This window comes from Symphalangus syndactylus, chromosome 1 (genome assembly GCF_028878055.3).
Source record: "Symphalangus syndactylus isolate Jambi chromosome 1, NHGRI_mSymSyn1-v2.1_pri, whole genome shotgun sequence".
Taxonomy (NCBI): Eukaryota; Metazoa; Chordata; class Mammalia; order Primates; family Hylobatidae; genus Symphalangus; species Symphalangus syndactylus.
Window position 1 is genome coordinate 112,286,853 of NC_072423.2, and position 13,897 is coordinate 112,300,749.

Here is a 13,897-nt window from a genome sequence, read left to right on the forward strand (position 1 = left end):
CTGGGTCAGACAGATTATGGGATAACACCCATAATCCCAACACTGGAAGGCCAAGGTGGGAGGACTGCTTGAGTCCGGGAATTTGAGACTAGCCAGAGCAACACAGCAAGACCTTGTCTCTACTAAAAAAAAAAAAAAAAAAAAAAAAATTAGCTGACTGGTGGTGCATGCCTGTAGTCCCAGAGACAGTAGGCTTGAGCCTGGAAGATGAAGGCTGCAATGAGCTTGATCATCCCACTGCACTCCAGCCTGGACAACAGAGCAAGACCCTGTCTCAAAAAATAAATACAGATAAAAATAGAAAACTTGCACACACTGGCCTGTACACGCCCCCTGCTTCCTGGGCTCGGGCTTCCTGTGGAGTGTAGCTGGACCATTCTCAGCCACCGTCTCTCCAGGACCCTGAGGTCTTCCCTGGGTCTTCCAGGCACTCTTATTACAAGGGTTTCATATACCTGGAGATCTGGGCTGACTGGAAAGCTGGGTGGATCAAATAGGCTCTTTTTTTTTTTTTTTTTTTTTTTTTTTTGAGACGGAGTCTCGCTCTGTCACCCAGGCTGGAGTGCAGTGGCGCAATCTCGGCTCACTGCAAGCTCCGCCTCCCGGGTTCACGCCATTCTCCTGCCTCAGCCTCTCCGAGTAGCTGGGACTACAGGCGCCCGCCACCACGCCCGGCTAATTTTTTGTATTTTTAGTAGAGACGGGGTTTCACCGTGGTCTCGATCTCCTGACCTCGTGATCCGCCCGCCTCGGCCTCCCAAAGTGCTGGGATTACAAGCGTGAGCCACCGCGCCCGGCCAAATAGGCTCTTAAGGCCACCGTGGTATCCCACTCCCTCTTTCAGCCCTCCTCTATGCTCTCAGAAAGGGACATCGCAAATCTTAAGTCCTATGAAGACAATAAAACACAGCAAGATGATAGCGATTGATGGGGTGGGAGCTTGACGGACAAATACTACAGGAGAGGGAAGGGAAAAGTGTCCCAGGTAGAGGGAACAGAACATGCAAAGGCCCAATATAGAGAAAACCAGACATGGCTGAAGAGAGAGGAGGAGTGGGGTGGGGAGCAAAGATGGGGAATAGCCCCGCCTGGTTTCTGTTTTTATGGCCCCCTTCTCCCCACACTTGCTCCCCACTGGCCACCACCGGCACTCGGTGAAGAGAGGTGGTGAGGCCTAGACACACCGAGAGCCGGGCCCTGAGGGGGCTTCCAAGTGTCGGATCAGCAAGATCATCCTTTCGAGGTCGCCGTCCTTGCAATTAGTAGATGGGACCCACTGCCCCAGGGCGGCAGGGGCGCACCCTCTACGAGCGGAGCGCGCTTTCACCGGGAGGTAGGACGGGACGCAGCGCTCGGACTTAAGCGGGGAAAGGGAGCAGAGGGCTGGACGGGTGAAGCCGAGGCCGGCGTGAGGAGTGAGGGTGCGGGGTCCGGGGATGAGGGGCCTGGAGCCGGGAGGGACCAGAGGAGACAGCCAGCTGTCGACCCCAGCCCCGCCGCACCTCTTGGGGCCGCGCGGGGGCGCTGCTCTCCGATGCGTGGAACGATAGAGCCCGGGGCGGGGCTTCGGCGGGCGGGCGCGCGCGCGCCTGCGTGGTGTGTCACGGGGCGGGGCGAGCGCGGCGCGGCTCGGCGCTCCCGGCCTGGCGTTGTGGATCCGCAGCCGTTGCCACCTTCCCTGCACCTGCCTTGCCCGGCCCCATGTACCGCGCGCTGTACGCGTTCCGCTCGGCGGAGCCCAACGCGCTGGCGTTCGCCGCGGGCGAGACCTTCCTGGTGCTAGAGCGAAGCAGCGCGCACTGGTGGCTGGCAGCGCGGGCGCGCAGTGGTGAGACGGGTTACGTGCCGCCAGCCTACCTGCGCCGCCTGCAGGTGAGTGCGCCCCTTCCCGCCCGGCCTCCGCGCCCCTGGTGCAGGACCCCTTCACAGCCCCGCGGAACCGACCCAGGGACCCCACCCTTTCCGGGACCCGAGGCCAGGACCTCTATCAGACAAGGAGTTTGATAACCTGACCCTGAGACCCCCGGACCCACGGGGACTGAGACCCCAAGAGTCAGCATCACCCACAAAAGACCAGGCCCTTAACAGACCAACTCCCGATCGACCAAAAGCCTAACTCTGGGACTGAGACTCCTCAGGACCCCAGACCCTTCAGTATCGAGTCCGCCATCTGAATGGCGACCCTAAGCCCCACCGAATCCTGGCCAATTATTCAAATCCCTGAGACCCCAGATCCTTAATATGCCCCTTCTCTGTATTCCTAGGACCCCACAACCAACCTCCCTCCCTCCCTCCCTTCCCCCCTTCCTTCTTCCCCCAACCCCGCACCTTGCCCCCGGTTGGAGCCACCACTGAGACCTGGACCACCTTGGACACCACCTGTTTCCCCAGCCATCCTCCAGGTCCTCAACCGCCGAACTTGGACCCTAGAACCATAGACACCTCCATCCCCTATGTGACACCCAAGCTTTGGTACTTCAGTGTCTTTCACTAGCCTGTATTCAGCCACCCTCTAAGCTCTTCTTAAGGCCCTCCCAACCGTATTTGAACCAAGGACCCATGCCCCTGCTGACACTGTCTGGCACTGCTCCCTCCACTCCCCAACCCTGACTTCTCAAACTTTCTTCCTTTGAAAGTGAGGGGCTCCATCCCTTCTTGTTCCCAGCCTGGAGTGGGGACTGCTCCCATTGTGACGAAGTGAGTTCTTATAGCTTCCCCGGTCTGACTGTGGCCCCATTTCCTTCCAGTGGAAGCTGCAGTCCCAGTTCCTGTTTCCCTAAGAGTAGCCCTGCTGCGGGGGTTGGGATGCGGTATCTCCAGCTGGTCTATTCTGACCACAGGAGGAAGAAGGGCCCAGAGCTGCCAGGCCTGTGCCAGACTCCCCCGCCCTGTCCTAGTCCTTATCCTTTAGGAAACATCCTGTCCCAGCCCAGTTCAGGACAGAAATAACGGGATAAATTTGGAAGTGTCATCTGGTCTTACCAGGGAGGATGGGCCCTGGGGGCCTAGGGGCTTCTTCATAGACCCTTGGCGTGATCCCATCTAGGAGTGCCAGGGGTGGGAGTGGGGGCCATGGACACCATGGCTGCTGTGTGTCAGACCCAGTAAGTGTGTCAGACCCAACCTTTTTGGGAATGGGGTCTCGTTGAAGGCCTCTGAGGAAAAGTCCTGTCTCTTCCCCTACTGGGCATAGGTCAAGGGCCTGTGAGTTCCCTGCCCCCAGCCAGGACCAGTGGGGCAAGGTGTTTGGGGAGGGCAGAGAGGCTACCATCTTCTCTGTCACTGTCTCTGTTTCTTTCTGCGTGTCTCTTTCTGTCTGGATTGCTGCGACTCTGTGCCTCTCTGCGTGTGTCGTTCCGACTCCACATGTGTGTGTTTTTGTTTCTTCCTCCGGCTCCCCCCACACTCTGGCTCTGGCTCTGTTTCTTTCTGCGTTGTTTCCCTCTGTCTGCCTCTCCATTCCTCTCTGAGCTCCTTCTCTTTCCCCATTCCTTTCTTTCTCTCTCTCTCTCTGTCTGTGTGTGTGTGTGTGTCTTTGTGTCCCCCTGTCTCCTCTCCCTGCACTCTGGCACACCTCATACCACCTGGAGGGCTTTGCTGACCTCTGTGCCCACCTGTCTGTCCCCATCAGGGAAGCTTCTCAAACCCATGGTGGAGTGAGTTCATCTCAGCTCTGGGGCTCCTATGTAGCCTGATGGACTACGTGTGCCAGGGCCAGGGGAGGGCTGGGGGTAGCTGGTTTGATAGCTGCTACCCTACACTCCCCATGCCAGATAGGCAAAGTAGACTGGACCCCTGGAATGTTGGGGATGGCAATACAGAGCCTGGAGCAGGGGCTAGGCCCGTCTCTCATGTTTATCCTTTGCCACAAACACAGAACTGCTTCCCAGGGCGGGTCTGGAAGCTTACTGAGACACCTTGTGGGGATGAGGGCCAGCAGCAGGGTTGGGGAGGGTAAGTCCCTTTGACCCATTCTCAGCTCCCACGGCTTACAGAGGGCCCTTACAAGGACAGGGCTGTTCTAGGGTATGACCTTGGTTTTGTGAAAGATCAGCAAGATGCAGAGTGATGTATTAAGGATTCCAGATACTGGAGACTTCCTGTTTGGCATCTCAACCTGGGCTCTGAGCCAAGACCAGGGATAGACTAGGTATGCACTCCTGGCCGCAAGCTGGGAGCCCCTGGGCTATGTTTTTGCTTTAGACCCCTGATTTTCAGAAACATCTTAGCCAAGAGCCTTGCTGTGGGGTAAAATCTTGATCAGGACCTAATATGTAATGTGGCAGCATGGGGGTCACCCTGTGCCTCAGCTCCCTGAGTGATACAGTTTGAGAACCCCATTCCATATTCTGGTTCAACTTTCTGTGCTATGTCTAGCATTCCAGGCTTTAGCTATATTGGTTCTCTGCCCTGGGTTCTATCTCGGGCTGGGTCTGGGCTGAGCACCTCCGTTTGGCCTTCAGGTCTAACTGCTGTCCCCTGCCCCCCCAGGGCCTGGAGCAGGATGTCCTCCAGGCCATTGACCGGGCCATCGAGGCTGTACACAACACAGCCATGCGGGATGGTGGCAAGTACAGCCTGGAACAGCGTGGAGTCCTCCAGTGAGTGTTGAGGGGAGTGGAGTGGGACTTCCCGGTGAGCATGGTGGGGTGGGGTTCTTCAATGAGTGTCATGGGGCAGGTGGGCCTGGGAGATGCGAGGGTTGGCAGGGGTGGTGGGGGAGTGGCACCTCCCAGTGAGCATGGTGGGGTCGGGTCCTTCAGTGAGCACCAGGGGTGTGCAGAGCGCAGGACTGAGGATAGTATGGGGTACAGCAGGCTGGGGTGAAGCATGGAGGAGATGGGGATGTCTGAGGGGCCTGGGCTATGGGGTCCCAGCATCCCACAGGGGCATATGAGGACTTTGAGCTGTGAGATGCAACCCCCCCAATAGTCTTCCTGTCCCTCCATCAGGAAGCTGATCCACCACCGGAAAGAGACCCTGTCACGCAGAGGCCCTTCAGCCTCCAGTGTTGCAGTTATGACCCCATCAACCAGTGACCACCACTTGGATGCTGCTGCGGCCAGGCAGCCCAATGGGGTGTGTCGAGCTGGGTTCGAGCGGCAGCACAGCCTACCCAGTTCTGAGCATCTTGGGGCAGATGGAGGCCTCTACCAGGTGTGTGGTGAGGACATCCTGGAGAAGGGAGGTGGGTGGGACTTGAGGCTTCATCCAGAGGCTCAAGGGGTCCACTCAGGAGTGATGCGGCCCAGAGCCATAGTCCTGCCCACTATGGCAGGTCCCGAGCCTGGCTGCCGCTCTAGATGTCAGTCTGTCCTCCAAGATCCTACTTCCATCTTCCAGATCCCACTTCCATCTTCCCAGATCCCACCACAGCCTCGCCGAGCAGCACCTGCCACACCGCCCCCACCAGTGAAGCGCCGAGACCGCGAGGCCCTAATGGCCTCTGGGAGTGGTAAGAAGGCAGGGTTAGGGGAATTCAGGTGGAGGCACCCTATGCTTGGAATGGTTGTTCTGCCTGTGTCAGGGAGATGGAGGCTCTAAGCTTGGGAAGAGGACAGGACTCCCATGTTGGGGCAATTAGGGGCTCTGGGCTTTGTGAGGAGACAGTGCCTAGCACAGAAACTAGGCCCTGTGTTAGGGGACAGGGATCTGGGCTGTGAAGGGTATGGTTTTCCAGGGGGCTGCCCTGGCACAGCTTCTACTCACTGCTCACAGGTGGCCACAACACCACGCCCTCCGGGAGTAACTCTGTGTCCAGCGGCTCCTCAGTCAGCAGCACCTCCCTTGACACGCTCTATACTGGCTCCAGCCCAACTGAACCAGGCTCCAGCTGCTCACCCACACCCCCACCTGTGCCCCGCCGAGGCACCCACACCACTGTGTCCCAAGTCCAGCCCCATCCCTCCAAGGCATCAGCACCTGAACCCCCTGCAGAAGAAGTGGCAACTGGTACAACCTCAGCCTCTGATGACCTGGAAGCCCTGGGTACACTGAGCCTGGGGACCACAGAGGAGAAGGCAGCAGCTGAGGTGGCTGTGCCCAGGACCATTGGCGCCGAGCTGATGGAGCTGGTGCGGAGAAACACTGGCCTGAGCCACGAATTATGCCGGGTGGCCATCGGTGTCGTAGTGGGTCACATCCAGGCCTCCGTGCCGGCCAGCTCACCAGTCATGGAGCAGGTCCTCCTCTCACTCGTAGAGGGCAAGGTGAGGGTGGGCGGCACAGCAGGGCCATCCTGCTACCCACCCTGTTCCCACCGTCACACACTTGTCCAGCCTGTATGTTACAGGTATTTCTCAAGCTCTGGCTCTGAGCTCTTAATGTGCTGGGCACTGGGGACGTTGAGCTGATTTCTGAAGCAGAAAGGAAGGACAAGCATTCCAGGCAGATGCACAGCCTGGACAAGGGCCACAAGGCAGGACTGAGCCTGGCTCGTGGGAGGAAGTGGAACAAGGCCTGCAGGACTGGAACACAGGGAGTGAGGGAGTGGGTGCTGTAGGAGGAGGTGAGACCTGGGGCAGGTGACAGATAAGACCAGATGCGGGTGGCCAAGAGTTCTGTCTGGCTGCAGGGAAGGAATGGACACGGCATGGGTGAGAGTAGTGCCTTGCTGACCTTGGCAGTAAGAGACATGGGTGCTGGGAGAGCTGTGATGGAGTCCTAGGTGCTGACTTGGACGAGAGGGAGTGAGGTGTGTGGGCATCATGGGATGGGTGGGATCCTTGGCACTCATGAGCAGGATGGGGGCAGTGAGCCCAGCATACATGATGGGGGTCAGACAGACCAAAGTCCCTCTTTAGTGCTCCATGGTTCCTCTTATTCTGGTTTGGGTGTTGGGGAGTGGGCCAATGGGCTTGGCTGTGCTGGGCACAATAGCCAGTGCCTGGTCAGCAGGGTTCAAGGAAAATGTGGCAAGTTGGTAGATGACAGGCCTGTGCCATTTTGTGTGGAATGGGAGAGTGAGGTCTCAGAGTCACATTCTGGCAGTGACAGAGTTCATGGCCCTCCTAGTTGGAGGTGTTTATCCAGGTCTGGGATGAGAGGCGAGCTGTTGAAAGCCCCCTACAGATGAGTCTCCTATTGACTCCTGTCCTGGGAGGTCATCAAGACCGGAGTTGAGCCCCCTGTCCAGTGTGGGCCAGGAGGGACTTGAGTTCACGGAGTAAAAGTCCACAGATGGACTCTCCAGGCCTTGGAGCAGGGAGTGTGCTGAGTCACGCCTTGCCCTCTCCCGCTAGGACCTCAGCACGGCCCTGCCCTCAGGGCAGGTCTGCCACGACCAGCAGAGGCTGGAGGTGATCTTTGCAGACCTGGCTCGACGTAAGGACGACGCCCAGCAGCGCAGTTGGGCACTATATGAGGACGAGGGTGTCATCCGCTGCTACCTGGAGGAGCTGCTGCATATTCTGGTAAGGGTGGGGGCTCACACACATACCCCACATGGGGAACAGTGGCCCCCACACTGTAGCATCCCTCACAGTGCTAGGAGTCTCCCCTACATATATGTGCTCAGCCCTCTTGGGTGGCTGCACAGCTCCACTCATGCTGGCTGATGCTCTCACTTCCTCATTTCTGTAGACTGATGCAGACCCTGAAGTTTGCAAGAAAATGTGCAAGAGAAACGAGTTCGAGTCTGTCCTGGCCTTGGTGGCCTATTACCAAATGGTATGTGCAGGATGGAGGGGAGGGGTAATGGAGAGACCTCGATAGTGGGGGAGTTCCAGGCACTGAGCACGCAGGGTTCCCTGCCAGGAACACCGAGCATCACTGCGGCTGCTGCTCCTCAAGTGCTTCGGCGCCATGTGCAGCCTGGATGCAGCCATCATCTCCACGCTTGTGTCATCCGTGCTGCCTGTGGAGCTGGCGAGGGACATGCAGACAGACACGCAGGGTGAGGCTGGAGGGCGGGGTAGGAGGGAACTTCCTGCTATCTGGAGGGTGTTCCTGCCATCTGCTGGGGTTTCCTGTCATCTTTGGGGACTCTGACTGCCTGCCTTGTCCCCCCAGACCACCAGAAACTCTGTTACTCTGCTCTCATCCTGGCCATGGTCTTCTCCATGGGAGAGGCAGTGCCCTATGCACACTATGGTAAGAATGCAGTCGCCGACCAGCTGATCACAGGTCCTAAGCCAGGGCCCATTGCCTGAGGGCTTGGGACCTGCTGACTACACAGCCTAGCAGGGATAGGCTATCCCCAAGGCTCACAGAAAGCCAGGAAGGGTGGGTGGTGCGGGGGTCGGGGGGGAATGGAGCTGCCGACTTCTGTGCGCCCCCCTCCCAGAGCACCTGGGCATGCCTTTCGCCCAGTTCCTACTGAGCATCGTCGAGGATGGGCTGCCCTTGGACACCACAGAGCAGCTGCCGGACCTCTGTGTGAACCTGCTTCTGGCTCTCAACCTGCACCTGCCAGGTGGGGTGGGGCCTGGCCGGGTGGTGGCTGAGCACATGGTGGCTCTCAGGCTCAGCACCCTGTCTATACCTATGTCTTTCCTTAGCCCCTGACCAGAATGTCATCATGGCTGCCCTGAGCAAACATGCCAATGTCAAGATCTTCTCCGAGAAGCTGTTGTTGCTCCTGAACAGAGGGGGTGAGGGCCCGGGAATCTGCGCGGGTACCACTTCGATGCCCTGTGACTCCATGACCCCTGCAATGACTCCCGTAACCCCTGGGGTGACTCTGGGACCCCCACAAGGTCCACCCTGACCGCTATGACCCCTGCCTCCTAGATGACCCTGTGCGCATCTTCAAACATGAGCCACAGCCGCCACACTCTGTCCTCAAGTTCCTGCAGGACGTGTTTGGCAGCCCGGCCACAGCTGCCATCTTCTACCACACAGACATGATGGCTCTCATTGACATCACTGTGCGGCACATCGCAGACTTGTCACCGGGAGACAAGGTGCCTGGAGGTGGCTGCAGCAGGGGGGATCACTGTGTGGAAACGGAAACAAAATGGTGGGGGACATGACATTGAGTGGAGGTGAGGGGGCAACGCCACTGCTGGAGCCAGGTAAGTGTAGGAGGCCATGATAGGTGCACCAAGACCCAAAGGAGCCAGCCATGAGGTGATCTGGAGGTGGTGCGGCTGGAGGAGGCTGGAGAGGAGGGAGTGGAGGGAGATGAGGCATGGAGGGTGGAGTTTACACAAAGCCTTGGAGGCTGCTGCAAGAGGTTGTGATCTCCTCAGGAACAGGGAATGTGATGTGATTAACATCCCACATGGAATTAACTCCGTGCCAGCAGAGTGGAAGCCAGCCAGGGAGGAAGCAGCCACAGTAGTCCAGGTGGCATGGATGGGGTGGGGACGGGATAGGCCATGGCAGTGGCAGTGGCGAGAAGAGGCCAGCTGTGGAGTGTTTAGTAAGTGGATCTGGCAGGGCTTGCTGCTTGATTTATCTTGAGCAGCTAGATGGATGAAGTGCTGATTTTTGAAGTTGGGGAGGCTGGGAGAACTTCTTGGGGGGAAATAGAGAGTTGTGTTTTGAATATGTCAAGAATGAGGAGATACCTGCTAGACACCCAGGTACCAAGGGCATCAGGGAGGCAGTGGGGAATGAGTTGAGACTAGAGAGACATTTTGGAGTTGTCTATGCAGAGATACGATGGGAAGCCTGTGACTATGTGATTGCCTCAGAAATGACATAGATAGGCAGGTCAGCGGGAAGTTCGGGCTGCAGCCCTGGGCACAGCTGAAACAACTAGGGAGAAACCCAGGAAGAGAACCAAGAAAGCGGGAGCCCAAAGCCACGTTTAGAGGAAGATGATCAGCCATCTCTATACCGTTAGGAGCCTGAGCGAAACTGGGGTTGGCCATTGGATTCACCACACAGAGGTCAGTGGTGCCTGACAAGCAGTGTCAGTGGGGTGCAAGAAGGAGAGTCTGAATGAAAGTTTGAGAGAGCTTGAAGCTATTGGGGAGTAGAAATGAGGGGAGGGTTGGAAGCAGTAAATGGAGACAACTCTTATGAATTTTCTATTAAGGGGAAGAGAAAAATGGGAGGGAGGTTGCTGGAGAGAGATCACATGGGGATAGGGAGAGTGGTTTTTTTGTTTTTGTTTGTTTGTTTGTCTCCCTCTGTTGCCAAGGCTGGAGTGTAGTGGCACAATCCTGGCTCACTGTAACCTCCGCCTCCTGGGTTCAAGTGATTCTCCTGCCTCAGCCTCCCAAGTTGCTGGAATTACAGGCACCCACTACCACACCCAGCTAATTTTTATATTTTAGTAGAGACAGGGTTTCGCCATGTTGGCCAGGCTGGTCTTGAACTCCTGACCTCATGCAATCCACCTGCCTCAGCCTCCCAAAGTGTTGGGATTACAGGTGTGAGCCACCGTGCCTGGCCAGGGAGAGTGTTTTGAAGATGGGGGATGTTGGCCAAGCGCGGTGGCTCATGCCTGTAATCCCAGCACTTTGGGAGGCCGAGGTGGGTGGATCACTTGAGGTCAGGAATTCGAGACCAGCCTGGCCAACATGGTCTCTACTAAAAATACAAAATACGAAAAATAGAAAAATTAGCTGGGCATGGCTGTGGGAGCCTGTAATCCCAGCTACTTGGGAGGCCGAGGCGGGAGAATTGCTTGAACCCGGGAGGTGGAAGTTGCTGTGAGCCAAGATCACACCACTGCACTCCAGCCTAGGCGACAGATGGGGGATGATGGCCAGGTGTGGTGGCTCATGCCTATAATCCCAGCACTTTGGGAGGCTGAAGCGGGAGGACCACTTGAGTCCATGAGTTCAAGATCAGCCTGGGCAACATAATGAGACCTCTGTATAGCCTGATGGACCACAGTAAAAAATAAAATTAGCTGGGCATGGTGGTATGCACCTGTAATTCCAACTACTTTGGAGGCTGAAGTGGGAAGATTACTGGAGCCCAGGAGGTCAAGGCTGCATTGAGCCACAATTGTGTCATTGCACTCCAGCCTGGGCAACAAAGCCAGACCTTGTCTCTTTAAAAAACAAAAACAAAAATGGTAGGGATGACGGTGCATGTTCTGAGCCAGAGGGAATGATCCAGCAAGCACAGAGAGATGGATGATGTGTTGGAGATGATGAGCCACCATAGGAGTCAAGTGGATGGGGCAGGAGGGGAGAGTCCAGGTCCAGGCTTACATGGACAGGAGCTAGGGCCGCCCATTCTGGTAGGGACAGGTGAGATGTGGGTACTGAGGGGAAAGACGGGTTTCTGCAAGATTATTTCTGTATTCTCTATGAAGCACAAGGCCAGCTGACGAGGTAGGTAGGTTTCGAAGACAGAGAAGGTGGGCATTGTTACTACTCTAAGGGAGAGTGACACAGCAGAGAAAAGCAGTGGGAGGCTCAGGCAGTGCTGCGTGTCCATTTGAGGTTTGTGGTGGTGAGTGACATTCAGGCCTGCACATGGCTCTGCATTTGTCTATAGCTTAGACACTGGCGTGTGATGTGCAGGCACCTCAGTATGACTCCCAGGGCTGGGACTTAGCAGGGTGTGCTGCCTAAAGGAGGTTTTGGTATTATTCCTCTAATTAAAGGTAAAGAGAGAAATGAGGGATGTTGAGGGAAGCAGACATAGTGCTAGGTCAGGTCAGTGGATTGGAGGTCTCTGTGAGAACAAGCTGTCAAGTCATAAGGGCTGGCCAGGCGTGGTAGTTCACGCCTGTAATCCCAGCACTTTGGGAGGCCGAGGTGGGCGGATCACTTGAGGTCTGGAGTTTGAGACCAACCTGGCCAACATGGCGAAACCCCATCTCTTCTAAAAAAAAAAATACAAAAATTAGCAGGGCATTTTGGTGTCTGCCTGTAATCCCAGCTATTTGGGAGGCTGAGGCAGGAGAATTGCTTGAACCCAGGAGTCAGAGGTTGCAGTGAGCCGAGATCGTGCCACTGCACTCCAGCCTGGTGACAGCAGGAGACCCTGTCTCAAAAAAAAAAAAAAAAGATTTATATATATATATCATAAGGGCTGTTGGAACTGGTTCAGCCAGAGGTGCTAGGAGTATAGGTTGGAGGAGAGGCTGTTGGAGATGAATTGAGGGCATATGTAGGAGGTAGGATAGCCAGGTCTTAGACATGGCTTGGATATGAGGTATGTGAGAGACAAGAAGCAAAGAGGACACCATATTTCAGGCCTGTGCTTTTGAATCGGCAACAGTGCTCTTTCTAAAGGTAAGAACATGAGAAAACCTTCAACTGTGGGAGGATGGGAAAGATCATGAGTTCGATGGTGGATATGTGGATTTGAGGTCTGTCACATGTGCAGGAGATGACAAGTGGGCAGTTGAATATTCTTGTCTGGAGCTCACAGGGGAGTTCTAGGTGAGAGGTATGAGAGTGGTTCACTGTTTGAAACTGTGAATGTGCACGAGATCTTCCAGGGCAAGAGAGGATAGGGTGAGAAGCAGAGGGCCTCTGACTGATAGACAGAGGCACCTTGAGGGACCCAGCTTCAAAGGATGGGCAGGACTTCTCTGGGCAGCCCGCATACCTGGGGCTGTCTGTGGCTGGAATGATACATTTATTCACTTACTCAAAAACTATTGAAGACCAATTCTGTGCCAGGTATATTGTGGGTGCTGGGGATGCAGCCCTGATGTTCAGGTCCACAGCCCTGGGGTCTGTGGAACAGTGGGGTCCTGTCCCTGTCCAGTGGTGGTTGCAGTACCTCCCTGGGGTCCCTGAGCTGGCCTGCTCTTCCCACAGCTGCGCATGGAGTACCTCTCCCTGATGCATGCTGTAGTCCGCACCACGCCCTACCTGCAGCACCGCCACCGGCTACCCGACCTGCAGGCCATACTGCGACGCATCCTGAATGAGGAGGAGACCTCACCCCAGTGCCAGATGGACCGCATGATTGTCCGAGAGATGTGCAAGGAATTCCCGGTGCTGGGGGAGGCTCCCAGCTAGCACCTTGCCGTCCTCCCTTCCCTGCAGCTCCAGTCAGTGTGCAGGGGACTCAGGGGCTTGGCCCTAAGCATGTTTTGCACTGACAGTGGGAGGGGATAAGGTGGCAGAAGGAACCTGAGCAGGAACCCTCACCTGAAGTAGAACTTATGAGAGGGGCCAAGTGTAGGATTGGGGACCATGGTCTGGGAGCTGTTCTGGGGCAGGGGGAATATGCAAGCTAAAGCCCCTCTATACCCCGGTAGGCTTCCTCTTCAGCATGCCCCCCTCTTCACCCCACACCCATGTGCACACTGAGAGTCCTGCTGCCGCTCCAGGCTGGACCAGACCCCTATCCCCACCCCTCCTGGTCTGTATCCTGGGCCTCAGCAAGCCATGCCCCTGGGGTGAGGGGAGGCATCTCCCACCAGCTCTATTCTTTGCCTTAGCTTTGCAGTGAGTGCTGCTCATATCCTCCCCCCTACCCCCACATGGGGGTCGCTGCCCTTCACTCCTACCCCTAGAGGCCTTGGCCAAGCTGCTGCTTTGAAAGCGGGATCTTGGAGACAGGTCATCCATCCCGGAGCCTCATGGAACAGGATGATGGCACTGAGAAAGCCAATGACCGAATCTCTTTTCTCTGTAAAAATGTAGACTGAAAAGCCGTGTGTATTTTCCTATGTGCTGTAGCTCTCCTTTGGAAATAAATCACAGGCATCTGGAAACAGGCTTCCCTGTATGATCTTGGGAGACAGTGGGAGAGGATGGGCAGAAGTACTGGGGCCTTAGGACCCCATCACTGCAGCTTGCACTGACTTCTCCAGCTTGAGGAGGTAATGGACCCTGACAGGCCTGGCCTTCAAGGCCCTTTGAGCCCTGTTTTAGCCTCTCTTCCCTGAGCTCCCACTTTTCCTGGGCCCCAGCCATAGCCAAGTGTCCCCCAGCAGCCCATTTGCAGGTGTCTGCATCTCCAGGCTTCACTTACACACTTACATCTTTCTTTTTCTCCTTTTTTTTTTTTTTTAGGGGGGGAACAG

At 56.2% G+C, this 13,897-nt stretch overlaps 1 protein-coding gene across 7 annotated transcripts; it reads left to right on the plus strand.

Annotated features, from left to right (window-relative positions):
• The first annotated feature begins 1,589 nt into the window (after positions 1–1,589).
• On the plus strand, positions 1,590–13,585 carry NCKIPSD (NCK interacting protein with SH3 domain). Of its 7 annotated transcripts, none has more exons than XM_055277829.2 (14): positions 1,590–1,872; positions 2,265–2,402; positions 4,492–4,601; positions 4,953–5,157; positions 5,344–5,455; positions 5,719–6,209; positions 7,242–7,412; positions 7,582–7,668; positions 7,756–7,894; positions 8,011–8,091; positions 8,285–8,413; positions 8,499–8,591; positions 8,731–8,903; positions 12,681–13,585. In XM_055277829.2, exons 1-14 carry the CDS (start codon positions 1,702–1,704, stop codon positions 12,882–12,884), a joined length of 2,304 nt encoding a protein of 767 aa, XP_055133804.1. In that variant the 5' UTR covers positions 1,590–1,701; the 3' UTR covers positions 12,885–13,585. The 7 variants fall into 7 exon arrangements, with proteins under 7 accessions (XP_055133804.1, XP_055133823.1, XP_055133832.1 ...); XM_055277839.2 differs by having other exon boundaries at positions 1,610–1,872; positions 5,365–5,455; XM_055277848.2 differs by lacking the exon at positions 2,265–2,402.
• Positions 13,586–13,897: the final 312 nt, after the last annotated feature.